Raw genomic sequence first — 13,700 nt, forward strand, 5'->3', positions numbered from 1 at the left:
CTCCGTTCTATTGTTCACAGTTATGATAAAGACATCGTTCTAAGGTCAAAACAAGTCGAAATTTTGAGACTGCTGTCGGAAGGAGACCGTGATATAAATGGTTGCATCACTCTCAACTGGTTACAGAAAAAAATCGTCTGCTCCGGCGCGCGCCGAAGCTAAAGTTGATTATCACGTGACACTTTAGAGTTGTTTGCACAGTAAATACATCCGCGAAAGATAGCTCGCTTGAAACTGTCTTACATATCAATTCCTTTGTAATTGAAAAATTACACACCATGAAAAATCATTATCGACGATCGCGAATCTGCTAATATCCATAACACATTACGAAAAGATCTAAATATATGTAAAAAAATCGATTTCTTACCCACAGAAAGAAAACCAAGGCATCCTGTCAGGGATAGAATGAGACCCGAAGGGAAGTAACTCATTTTTGACCTGAGTTCAGGATGGCGCAGACCAGGGATGTTTCGATTGTTGGATGAATTTCACATGGATTGACTTAGCATAAAATCACGAAATTCAGTCATTTCACCCAAAACTGCCTAATCTACATGTAAAGGATGGAAACAGCGAGGCTGGTTTTTTGGGGCATGGGTTTAAGTTGAGTGATGCTCTAGCTTATCCCAAGCGAACACTCGCTAAACAGACTTGTGGGCTTGACGATGATCGAGTACTCCGGAAGGAATGTGCTTTTAATACAAGCTCCTATGGCAGGCTCTACACCACAGGAGCTTGTATCAAAGCGCCGGTCGATCGAAGTCACTTACCCCTTTATCCTTCAATACACAGAATAAACAAGTTGCGTAAGGCGAAAATACAACATTTAGTCAAGTAGCTGTCGAACTCACAGAATGAAACTGAACGCAATGCAACGCAGCAAGACCGTATACTCGTAGCATCGTCAGTCCACCGCTCATGGCAAAGGCAGTGAAATTGACAAGAAGAGCGGGGTAGTAGTTGCGCTGAGAAGGATAGCACGCTTTTCTGTACCTCTCTTCGTTTTAACTTTCTGAGCGTGTTTTCAATCCAAACATATCATATCTATATGTTTTTGGAATCAGGAACCGACAAGGAATAAGATGAAAGTGTTTTTAAATTGATTTCGAAAATTTAATTTTGATCATAATGTTTTTATTTTTAATTTTCAGAGATTGTTTTTAATCCAAATATAACATATTTATATGTTTTTGGAATGAGAAAATGATGGAGAATAAGATGAACGTAAATTTGGATCGTTTTATAAAAAAAATATTTTTTTTTACAATTTTCAGATTTTTAATGACCAAAGTCATTAATTAATTTTTAAGCCACCAAGCTGAAATGCAATACCGAAGTTCGGGCTTTGTCGGAGATTACTTGACCAAAATTTCAACCAATTTGGTTGAAAAATGAGAGCGTGACAGTGCCGCCTCAACTTTCACGAAAAGCCGGATATGACGTCATCAAAGACATTTATAAAAAAACTGAAAAAAAGTCTGAGGATTATCATACCCAGAAATTCTCATGTCAAATTTCATAAAGATCGGTCCAGTAGTTTAGTCTGAATCGCTCTACACACACACACACAAACAGACAGACAGACAGACACACATACACCACGACCCTCGTCTCGATTCCCCCTCTATGTTAAAACATTTAGTCAAAACTTGACTACTAAATGTAAAAACACACCGTGACCAACAAGAATGGTAGTTTGGATTGTGAATGTTGGCACGTTAGCCGTCTATCCGTTTTGGATTGTTTCAATATTTAAAGTTAGAATAAAGGAGTAGGATACTTCCATTGGCATTGGCCGGTGCCGGCTTGATACAAGCTCCTGTCCTCCAAACCCAATGCCGCGAACTGTCAGAAAGTTGACTTTGGCCAAACACTGGCCATGAATATTATTCTCAAGAAAAGCTAGATTCAGTCGGATGCGAAATGCCGGCTTCAAGGAGTGGGATGTCAAACTTCAAAGACAGGGATGTGTGCGATCAGTAATCGCCACGTGCGTTGGGACGGCCCGGGACTATTTGCATTATTTTGCATTGGTTTGGAACTTGACATCACGTAGGAAAGGGCACAAAATCCTGGTCATAACTCAAACAAATTCTAGACCGCAACTGAGCTGCAAGAATTAGCCATCCTATCCGCCAGAGAGTAAAAACCATCGGACGAACGAACGAACGAACAAACAAACAAACAAACAAACAAACAAACACACACACACACACACACACACACATAAACACACAAACACACTGATGAAAACACACACACACACACACACACACACCGTGGCTGACAAACACACAAACACAAACGCTCATACACAGACAAACAAACACATACACACACACACCGCACACACACACACACACACACACACACATTAAGGTACCAAGCTACACAGTGAAAATGCCAAAATGGTTTGAAAAAAATGTGCTGGTAGATTTTGAGATTTTGGTACATTTGTGTTCATTGATACCTTTTCTATCCGATTCTGACAATTTTGTTATCATCTAAAGCATTTTGTATGCATAAACAGGCTCATTTTGAACACTTGGGTATCGTAGTTTTGCTTACGTTCACCCAAAAAACATCAAAATGATGTTTGTTTAGTGCTTAGTTACGCAAATAACAACTCATGCTTGGCGCACGCCTGTGTTCGTTGTTATCTCCCCTATCTCAAACATCAACACCGGGCACTGAGCCAGCCAGCGCCAAGCCACAACTAGAGGTTTTCGAGGCCTTGTCTCGCGACAAAATTTCCGACAATGACCTAATATGGAAACTCGGTTTGAAACGAAGCCTTGTGATTGGCCGAGAGCTTTCGGGCATCTACTTCGGCCTTCGGGGACACGACTTCCGCCACTTCCGCCTCGTTGAAAGTTTGCCTTTTTTGCGACATCATTCCAACAAAATGAGCAATATCAACGAAAAAACACAAAAGCGAAAACCAACAAAGAAATTATGGGGAGGAGGAAAGCGTTCTCGACGCCAGCACAGCAAGAAAGCAGCGCAGGCACGCTGGCAATCAAATGATCCGGATAAACATGTGCTCGAGACTGAAGAACAAGAACTAGAAGGATTTGGTGTGTTTGAACACACGCTGTTCGCTCATGGCGATGCTGAAATTCCCAGCTGCTCTCACAACCTTCAGGCTGGTCAAAACATTGTACAAAATGGGCAACCGAATGAAGAATGTTCTGCCAGGAAGAAGATGGGCTTGATGAAAGAGTATATCGACCCGGCAAACGACAACATCGTAGCAGACGACACAGATTCCAATGAGCGATGCTTCATGGATCTGGGGACACTGAAGGGGTTGTTTTCTGCAGTGGCATGCCAGGAGTGTGGAGGGAGTCTTGATGTCGCCTTTGGTGACAAAATGGGCTATTCTAGAGAAATTCGACTTGCCTGTCAGGTATGTACAATGTATTTTTGTGTACAGTGCATGAAGTTGAACATTGGATGATTGGGGTTGTGTTTGTTTTCACTGTGTGTGATGTGTGCATGGGATGGATGCACATTGCATGTATGTGTCATTTGTATGTCCATTGAAAACATATATACATGTATATATATATGCAGTTTGTGTGTGTTGTGACTCCTGCGCGTTGTATTGTTGGTTATAAGGCCTAAAAAAAAATAGGTGTGGTTACGGTAACCCGACCTACCCTATTTTTAGGGGCCGACCCTAAAACTTTTTATTAATTACATTTGTCAACAAAAAAACACCAAAAAAACAAGAAAACGAGTGCAGAAAACACAATGAAAGCGAAAGCGCTCGAGTCGCACACTTATTTCCCTGTCAAGTAGGTTTAATTTGTACACATTAGAAAAGAAAGTTAAAAAAAAAAAAGTGATTGCCTACCTTCCTACTCTATTTTTGTTGGCTATGTTACCGTAACCACACCTATTTTTTGGGGGGGCCTAAATACAGGACGTCAGAAGCGTTCATGTTCTTTTCTCTTCTTTTCTGAATTTATATATATATATTGCTTGTATTTGGAAGTAATTTGTTTTCATTCTGATATTTTTCAGAGCTGTCCTTTTACTCGTCAGCAGTATTCCTGCCAGCGGATCCGGGGGAGCACTGATGTCACTGTGGGCTTTGAAGTGAACGATTCCATGGTGATGTGTTTCAACGAGCTGGGATGTGGTGAAGCTGCGATGAGAAAATTCTCTGCCATCATGCGCATACCTGGATTTGCACATAGAACCTATCATCGTCTATCCAAGAAGGTCGGTAATGCACATTCACAAGTTACTGCGAATGTTCTAAATGCGGCAGTGGCAGCTGTGCGCCGTACATATGCTGATGTCAATGATGACATTGATGACAATGAAGAGAACGACAATGATGACACCGGTGACACTGACAGTACTAATAGTAGTGATGTTGACAGTGTTGCTAGTCATGATCTTGCAGGCGATGATCATGTGATGATGCATAGTGATTCTAACATCAGCAGTGTTGAAGGTGATTCTGACAGTGACCGTGGTAACTTTGGTGATCACAATACTGACTCTGGTTCTAGTGATGAGGATGATAATGATGCCATTGATAATGATATTGTTGATGTATGGGTGTCTTTTGATGGTACATGGCACAAAAGAGGATTCACATCTAATTATGGGGTGGGTATTGTGATTGATGTTCACACTGGTCTTGTGTTAGACTTTATAGTGTTGTCAAAATACTGTCATGCATGTGCTCTAAATAAAAAAAGAAACATGACTGATGAAGAAAGGGAAGAATGGAAGAGAGAGCATAGGCCACAGTGCTCCAAGAACTATGAGGGATCTTCAAAGGGGATGGAAAAGGAGGCCGCTCTGCAGATGTGGGGGCGGTCCATTCGGAAGAATCGCATGAGGTACACTTACATGTTGTCAGATGGTGATTCTGTGGCATTCAAGGCTGTGAGTGATGCCAACTTTTATCCAGTGAAAAAGCTTGAGTGCATCAATCACTGTGATAAGAGAATGGGAACTGCGTTAAGAAAAAAAGCAAAAGAAGAGAAGCTTGGGGGTCGCCGCCACGGTGCACTGACAGCCAAAACATGCAATATTCTTCAATCGTACTACCGCAATGCTATTGTAAAGAATCTAAACAAGCCAGAAGAGATGAAGGAGGCTATATGGGCTTCATTCATGCACTGCATGAGCACAGATGATAATCCGCAGCACGAAAAGTGCCCACACGGACCCGATTCGTGGTGCTTTTTCAATAAGGCTGTCGCCAGCGGTGTGCCGCCACCTCCCCACAAGCAGAATGTTGGGACCCCACTTGCCCACCATGTTGCAGAGGCTATCAGGCCTATATATGATAGGATGAGCCACAACACATTGCTGGAGAAAATCCAGCATGGTCGCACGCAAAACGCTAATGAGTGTGTAAATGGTCAAATCTGGGCGCGGTGTCCAAAGACGATTCATGTGGGTGCGGGACGTGTGAACGCTGCAGTGGCATCTGCAGTATCACACTTCAATCAGGGCTGCTCACACTTGTCCCAGGTTCTAGGAGAACTTGGAGTGTCACCAGGAGTGAACCTTCAGCAATTTGAGACCAGGCAAGATCTAAAGAGGTGTAAAAGGGGGGATTTGTTTGGTCAGGTGGAAATAAAGCGCACGCGCAGAGCCAAGGGTCAAGCCAAAAGAACAAATGTTATCCAGATAGAAAGGCAGGAAGGACCAACATATGGCCCAGGACTGCTTGCTGATACAGAATGATTGTGCCAGAAATGTCAAACTTGTGTCCAGTCCTTCTTTTTGTAAAATAAGTAGTTGGCTTTCACGTTTTAGCGTTTTTCTCATTTCGCACATTTTTTTAGTGTTTGCGGTGCTAAATCTATGGAACCCTTTACCAGATGAAGGTGAAACTTTGCAGAAATATTGTTTTATGTACATACTTTAGAATAATGTATTTGTGTGGATGTGTTATGTATATTGTGCCCTACTAAATAATTTTTGTTTGTATACCCCCACATTTTTGTTTTGTTCACACCATTGGTCCAATTGACACACTGTATCACTTGTTGCGAATGAACAAATGATGATTGGAATGCATCATTTTGATGTTGGTACCAGAAGCTGAATAAAATGCCTATGAGAACGAATGTAAGGTGTTTAGTTTTTGTTCAGTATCGTTGCAAAATTTGTGTACGTTTTGTTTCAAAATTGTCCGTCAAAGTCAACATTTGAAATTTTTTTTTTTTTTACTCTGTCTATCATTTTTATTACTATATTTTGTGGTTTTTTATATGTTTTTGTGTTGTTTTTCTCAAAAGACATTGGTGTCCTTCTTTCTGTGTAGCACTCTAACCTTAACTAACACACACACACACACACACACACACACACACACACACACACACACATACACACTTCCAGTAACTCACCTCCTTTCCAAAGACGCTGTCGTCACGGAAACCCAAACGCTCGATGTTTTCCGGCTTCGAGAAACACACGATATTCCACAATCAGAACGATATCACTGCAGCTTCAATTAAACGCACATCCAATACACACCACACCACGCACAGCATGGCATCAAAACCGGCCCCTGCACAGTCGATCCTATTCCCAGGCCAGAGATAGTTCCACTGTCCAGTCGACTCGCTCCGTAGTATTGGCACGGTCAGCCGTATTGTAGACGGGCCAGTGTGGACGGGCCAGATGGGATTCGGCCCTTATCGCTTGCTCTCTTGTCTCTTTACTCACTTATTACCACGCTCCAAACCCAAACTCCGCCTCACATTTAAAACACTCGTGTAATCCAAGCGCGCTGTTCTTCTCTTCTCTTCCAGAGTCATCCTATCGTTGCGCTTCTTGCAGTGAGAATAGCGTGATTGGTAAATGTGAAACCGGCATCGTGCGGAGTTCGCTTCGAAACGTTTATGTTCCGGCCTTCTCTTGCTGATGCCTGATTGTGTGGGTATTGAATGAAAGGTGAGAGGTCAAAGGGGAGGGGTCGTTATGACTGAGTCATCAAACAGAGAGAAGAGGGGCGGGCGGTGCTGAACTCCAGGGAAGCGGGAGGGAGGGGGAGGTGTTTGGATCAAAATGTTTTATTTTAAATTTTCGCAGCCTGAGTGATGACGAAAATAATGGCGTGCAGTTTATAATGTTGTACACCCCTCCCCTCTCCTTATCTGTCTCTGTCTGTCTGTTGTCTGTCTGTCTCTGCCTCGTGTCAGTGTCTCTGCATCTCTGTCTCTTTGTCTTTCTGTCTCTCTCTTTCGGTCCAGGCTGTCTATAATTTTATGTGTTGTGTTGTGTTGTGTTGTGTTGTGTTGTTGTGTTGTGTTGTGTTGTTGTGTTGTGTTGTGTTGTGTTGTGTTGTGTTGTGTTGTGTTGTGTTGCCGGCAGAGTGTATTAATGACAAGACGTAGTTTGAGCAATCATGCACACACACACACACACACACACACACACACACACACACACACACACACATACAAACACACTCACATACCACACACACACACACACACACACACACACACACACACACACACACATACATACATACACACTGCTCAGTCTCTTGCGCGCGCAGACAGACACACAGATTGACAGACAGACAGACAGACAGACAGACACACACACACACACACACACACATACACACGCACACAGACACACAGACACACACACACCCACACACTCACACACACACACACGCGCGCGCGCGCGCGCAAGCCACAGACACACACACGGCACTGACACAGAGAGACAGACACATACACACACGCACGCACGCGCACACACACACACACACACACACACACACACACACACACACATGTACATACATACACACTCAGTCGCTTGCGCGCACGCGAAGAGCCAGATAGAATTGAAGGGAAGTAATGCATTTTCCGTGCGTTGAAAACCCGGTCTTTTTACCCCCCTTTCAGTCAATGACATTATTTGTGTTTCAGTGTTTGTGTGTGCTTCTCTGCTTATCCCAGTTTTTACGCACAACTATGATACACACACAGGTATGTTCATGACACAGTCCATTTTCATCAGTTCGGAAGGTCCCTTAATATAGACCACTTTTTGTTTCACTGACTATTTACTAGCTTGTCACGTTTGTCGCGAAGAAGTTCAGTTATTATATTTAGTCAAGTTTTGACTAAATATTTTTTTATGTTAGGTTGAAGTTCTCTGTTCTCAACATAGCCTTAATTAGATCGAATTATTTTTGATAGACAGTCCGCTTAAAATAAAAACAAAAAAACTTACAACTAGTCCATTAAAAAGCCAAGACCCGTGAAGGCGCCATCACGAATCAGTGTAAAAAGCCCAATTCACTTGAAAACAACACAACACAACTCACGCTATGTATCCGAGTCAGATGAATATGACTGAATTAGATTTCGTTTTACAAGGTCGATGGGAAGATAAAGTGAAGGATGACAGGAAGGTAGAGAAGCTAGTCTCAAAGGGAAAGGAAGTAAATGAGTAAGGTGAAAGAGAGAAAGGGAGAATGTACGTTCTGGCTCACCGATTCCGACAGACCCTAAATATTAACGCAAAATAGGCTTCTGGACTAAACTTTTACTAAAATGAAACATGCGACAAAATCAGAAAAATACTGCATAAATCCATACCAAAAAAAAAAATACAGTAAAGTAAGGTTGTTTTGAACCAATGCCGGGTCTGTCGGAATCAGTAACCCAGAACCTGGTTAAGCCACTTTATTTTTAGACGCTCTCCAAACAGCCAGCGTGTGTTTGCCAGGCCTGCAACCTGGTTAAGCCACTTTATTTTTAGACGCTCTCCAAAGAGCCAGCGTGTGTTTGTCATTTTTCCTGGTGCTGTGGTGGTGTGAAGACGTGTTTTCTGTGAGAAAAGTGTTTTGCCTGTCTCAAGAATCTATAGGGTTAGCTCAGGACATCAAGAATTGTTAGATTATTCTAGGCGGCCAACAACTTTAATTCTACCTGACATGGAACAAGCTTGTAATGTCCCACTACCAGCGCCAACACCATCAGAATTTTGGACAGAAGAAGAACAGCATGTACTAGAAGAGAATAGAAAATATTTTGAGCAGATGGCCTTAATAGCAGTTAAGGCTAAAACAGAAGGATTAATGAGACTGCCCAAAAAACCAAAAAGGAAGATAGAAGATTTGTTCAAAGAAAAAGACGGAAAGAAAAAGAGAGTAGAACCAACAACGCCAAGTGATTTACATCACTATCTCGTTTCAAACCAAGCAGATGTTAGCCATGCTATATCCACAGAAGCTTTCACAAATGCTTATTTTGCTCAAGCAGAAAATGAAAAAGATATTGTGGAAAGACTGCAAAAAGGGATAAGAAATCTCAAAAGACAGGACGCACAACAAATCTTAATTTACATTCAGTTTGGACAGTTTTTGATTATGTGCAAACAATGGCAGGAGAAGCAAAGAAAAGAAGGGAGAATGAAAGAAACGTGGGCTGACTGGTTGAAAGCAAAAACTGGCTATTCCGATGTTCATGCGCGTAGACTACGCGCCGTTGCTAGATCGCTTTATGCATTTCCGCGATTTACCACTGTTGGTTTGCCAATCAGTTTTATCATGGGCAAACTTAAACAAATCGAAGAGATGCTCCAGATCGAAGAGTACAGAGAGTACTGGTCAGAAACGCCGCATATTCCTGTCACATCAGAGCTCCAACAGTCCCAGTCTTAGACTTACAGTGCTTGTTTGTGCGCAACAACAGAAGTATCACACTGCGCCTGCACTGTTAGACAAGTGTTTAAATATAGTAACGATCATGCATGTACGGTTTCAAAAATAGTAATGACGTGATTCTAAATATAGTAACGATCATGCATGTACGGTTTCAAAAATAGTAATGACGTGATTCTAAATATAGTAACGATCATGCATGTACGGTTTGCTGCGCCTGCCCTGCTTTGGCTGTCTTCTTAATCATCCTGCTTCAACACCCTGCTTCAGCTGTGTTATTGTTTTTGCTTCACTCTGTTTCAACGCTTCGCTTCACTACGCTTCACTACGCTTCACTTCGCTTCAAAGGCTGCCTTCGGGCGGCCGCCGAGTGTTAACTTATTCAATTGACTTGTTTATTTTATTCAAGCTTTTGATAAGTGTACTTGGTGGCTGCTTTGAAACTCAACAAAGCCTAGTACTCCCCTTTCACAAACACTTCCCAAACGCAAGCAACTTCCTCTCCCCCGCTGCAGTCAAAACAAAGCTGTCATAGCGGGTTTTCCCGATTGACAAAAATTCTTATTACACACTCAGACTATTTGCGTTTGTTCTCCAGTGGCCAATTGCATAAGAATATTCTGGTGATGAATAAACGCGCTTTGTGTCATTAGCATCTAAAGATTTCTTGTTTACAATAGTTGTGTTGATCTGATGAAGCGCGGAACTGATCTTAGGGTTGTCATGGTAAAACACTCGCTTCTGAAACAGTGCTTCCTTGTAGTTATCATGCGATATGCTCGACTTTACAACCTGTTTGCTTACACCCTTTGCTTTTTTAACCACCCCTTTCTCACTTGCAACACTGTACATCTTTGCACGCAATCCAACATACTCCTTAATTATCTTCCCATTCATTTCATCTTTCATCTTTCCAATAACCTTCTTGTTAACATTTGAGTGCAATGGTGATTCTTTAGGGTAGTCGCAAGTGTCATAAAAAGAATCTTTTCCTTTTACTGCAGGACTTTCAGCTTCTAGATCTTTGTAAATGTCATCCGCTGGAATGTCAAGTAAGAATGAATCTGTGTCTGTGTAAAGTACTCTCGATTTGGGATATCTTGGTTTCAAATAATCATACAAAAACTCAAGCATCAACAGTTTTGACAACTCTAGCACAGTAAAGCCTATGAATACTGGTTTGTCAAGCTTGACTACAAGTTTTTTCATTAAGATACCATACAGCTGTTCATGAAAGTATTTAAAGTTTTGATACTGTGGTTTGGATGTCAGCTTGATGGCCTCATTTTCTCTTGTAACAAGTCTAACATCCTTTCTCTTGTGTGGGTTTTCCATTGTCTTACCAAAGCAACTGTTGTTCATCAGTTTAAAAAAGTCTTTCTCTGATGCATCAGCGGCTTTGGTTCTCAGTTCTGTGTTTTTCATGATGTAAGGTTTCATAAACTGTTCTTGATCAAATAAAATTATACGATGAACAGCCTTCAAAATCAATCCATGTCTAATGTAAAACTGTAACAGTCTGTAGTGACACACATACTTCTTTTTGTGAAACAGATTGGGCACCAGCTTTGGAGGTTCTCTTGGGTTTACTTTTAACCTCTCAGCCGCTAAAGGATAATCATTATGTAGATCATGAAGTGATAGTGGATAGTCTAAGTCAACTTCTAGTATCCATCCCTTTCGACTGTCTGGGCCTGCTTTTAATATTGTCAGCACAACACATTGTGAAAATGGTCCTGAATAGATCTTAAAGTTCCGAAGTGGAAGCGTCTGACACATTGCCCAACCATACAAATTGTTTGCATCTAGATACATGATGTAATTAGAAGGTTTCATAGGATCAAAGTCGTCCAAGTATTTGTTGTTGGCTTTGCAGTAATTGTGTGAAGCCATACTGATTCCTCCACGTAGTCCATTTTCAATCATCTGAAGTGTAGGTAGATCTGATAGCAAGTCAATCTTTACTCCTGTAAATCTAAGAAATGCATCCCAGCTCATGCCTGGTGCAGATATGTAATGTGAAGGATCTAGATTGTAGTGCTTCATACATGTTCTTCTGTAATTCTCAAATATATCTGCAAGTAAACAAACATCAGCCAACAAATATTGATCATGATAATCACCCATTGTATTACATCCTAATTTATTCCATGCAGTCTTAGCGTGTTCATAGTCTTCGTCACTTATACCTTTACCCTTCAGCCGTGAGAAGTAAGCATCCTTCGGTGGTAACTCATCTTCATCAAACCTCTCCCACGAATCCATGTATTCATATGGATAGACTCCCTTTCTAACTAAGTCACTGTCAAAGTACTTACATGTGATTGGGAAAGCAGTTAGTGATGAAGATAAAGACTCAAGTGTTCCCATCAGATGTTGAGCAGAATCGTAGAAGTATAAACTATTCAGAGTAAAGGCCATGTACTTTTCTGAAGACTGCGCAATGCATCTTGCTTTGTATTCATCAGTTACTGCCTGCATGATCAGATGTGAATCATAACCGCGCAAGTTATGGAAGAAGATTGGAAGCTTCCAAGTCTTAGGATCAAACTTTAATTGTAGATTACATTTGCTGTGTGCTGCTCCTCGGAACTGCCCACTTACATGATCATGATCTCTTACTATTGGATTGTCTGTGTTTGGTGTTAGACTTTGTTCGCATATCCAACACTGTGTGGTAGAGTTAAACTGTTCTTGGTCTTCAGGTTTCATAACAATGTCTGAAAGATTCAGTTGTTTGGAGCAGTCATTTCGCACTTGGTTCATTTGCTGTAAGAAGTTCTTTGCTGCATTAGGTCCTCTGTACAATTGCGGTTTAGAATGTTTACCATCTGAACTAACAACAATAAATGCATATGAACAGACTTGATGATTACTTAGAGTTACTGTTTTAGGTAGGTCTTTTGGTAAAGGTCCTTCATATGGCACAATGATAGATTCAAAGTCAGCATAAACAACATAAGGACTTTTCTGTAGTTTGCATACATTCTTAAAATACACTTTGCTGTCTGGCGGCGGTGTTGTTAACTTCACAACCGCATCATCAACGCTCTTACAATGTTGCTTGTGTATAAGTGCTGCATGAATTGATGGAATACGCAAGAGACATCGCCTACAAAAGTCTTGTTTACTATTGTGATTGCTTGTGCTCGCCATCAGTCTACTCATTGTACGAATCAAAGTGTAATGATATTTTACACCATCAGTCATTAGTAACATGTCAACATGGTTAGTATCACAATCACCAATCGTTGGTGAGTTCTTTGATATTCTGACTGGTTTCAGTTCATCTTCCTCATCCCACGTGTAAACATTTACGGTGATGGGTTTGTTTTGCTGTTCAAATTTGTCAATGCTTGTAATGCTGACAGGAAATTCAATACCAGTAAAGTTTAGTTTATTTCTGTATGCATGATAGTTAGACACTCTTTCTGCATTTTTCTTTACACTGTACAGTCTTGCCAGAACACACCACATAAAACATTTGTCATCATCATTCTTTATGTTCAGCACAGCACGTTTTTTGACAAGAGCAGGAGGTAAAGGTATGTAACTTCTACCTCTGATGGGGGCAAATTTACTTAGCTTCAATTCTATTTTTATAATTTCACCTTCTGACCATCCGGATCCTTTCATCTTTGCATCCTCTGCAGCTTGCTCAAACCGTTTCATCATTTCATCTGCCCAGTTTCCATTCAATTCTGCCATAGAATTAAGTGCTAGTTGTCTGGTTGAAACATGAACTTCTAGCACCTCATCACTGACTGTTTTGTATTTTATCAAACTGACTATCTGCACTTTTACTGGAGGTTCAATCAACAAATTGTTTGGAATTTGTTCAATGGCGTCTTGCACACTGGACTGCACATTTTGAGGATCCGTTACTTGTAATTCAACGGTGTCAAATACTGTCGATAAAGATTCTAATACAGAGTCTTCCATCGCTGTGAGTTTGATTTTATAACTCAAAATAAAAATATAAATTAAAAAAATGAAGTTGCTTAGAATTCTTTCTCAGAGCTTC

The 13,700-nt window shown here is 41.1% G+C and overlaps 2 protein-coding genes across 2 annotated transcripts in view; one reads left to right on the forward strand and one right to left on the reverse strand.

The window, feature by feature from the left end:
• The window catches only part of LOC138950967 (LHFPL tetraspan subfamily member 2 protein-like), a 38,098-nt gene extending 31,208 nt beyond the window's left edge, over nucleotides 1-6,890 (reverse strand). The window contains exon 1 of the mRNA XM_070322677.1: nucleotides 6,390-6,890. The gene's annotated coding sequence lies outside the window, so the exon portion shown is untranslated. The remainder of the gene's footprint in view (nucleotides 1-6,389) is intronic.
• On the forward strand, nucleotides 2,830-6,107 carry LOC138950966 (uncharacterized). The gene is made up of 2 exons (XM_070322676.1): nucleotides 2,830-3,412; nucleotides 4,033-6,107. Exons 1-2 carry the CDS (start codon nucleotides 2,909-2,911, stop codon nucleotides 5,719-5,721), a joined length of 2,193 nt encoding a protein of 730 aa, XP_070178777.1. The 5' UTR covers nucleotides 2,830-2,908; the 3' UTR covers nucleotides 5,722-6,107.
• Nucleotides 6,891-13,700: the final 6,810 nt, after the last annotated feature.

Source organism: Littorina saxatilis, linkage group LG16, assembly GCF_037325665.1.
Source record: "Littorina saxatilis isolate snail1 linkage group LG16, US_GU_Lsax_2.0, whole genome shotgun sequence".
Lineage (NCBI taxonomy): Eukaryota > Metazoa > Mollusca > Gastropoda > Littorinimorpha > Littorinidae > Littorina > Littorina saxatilis.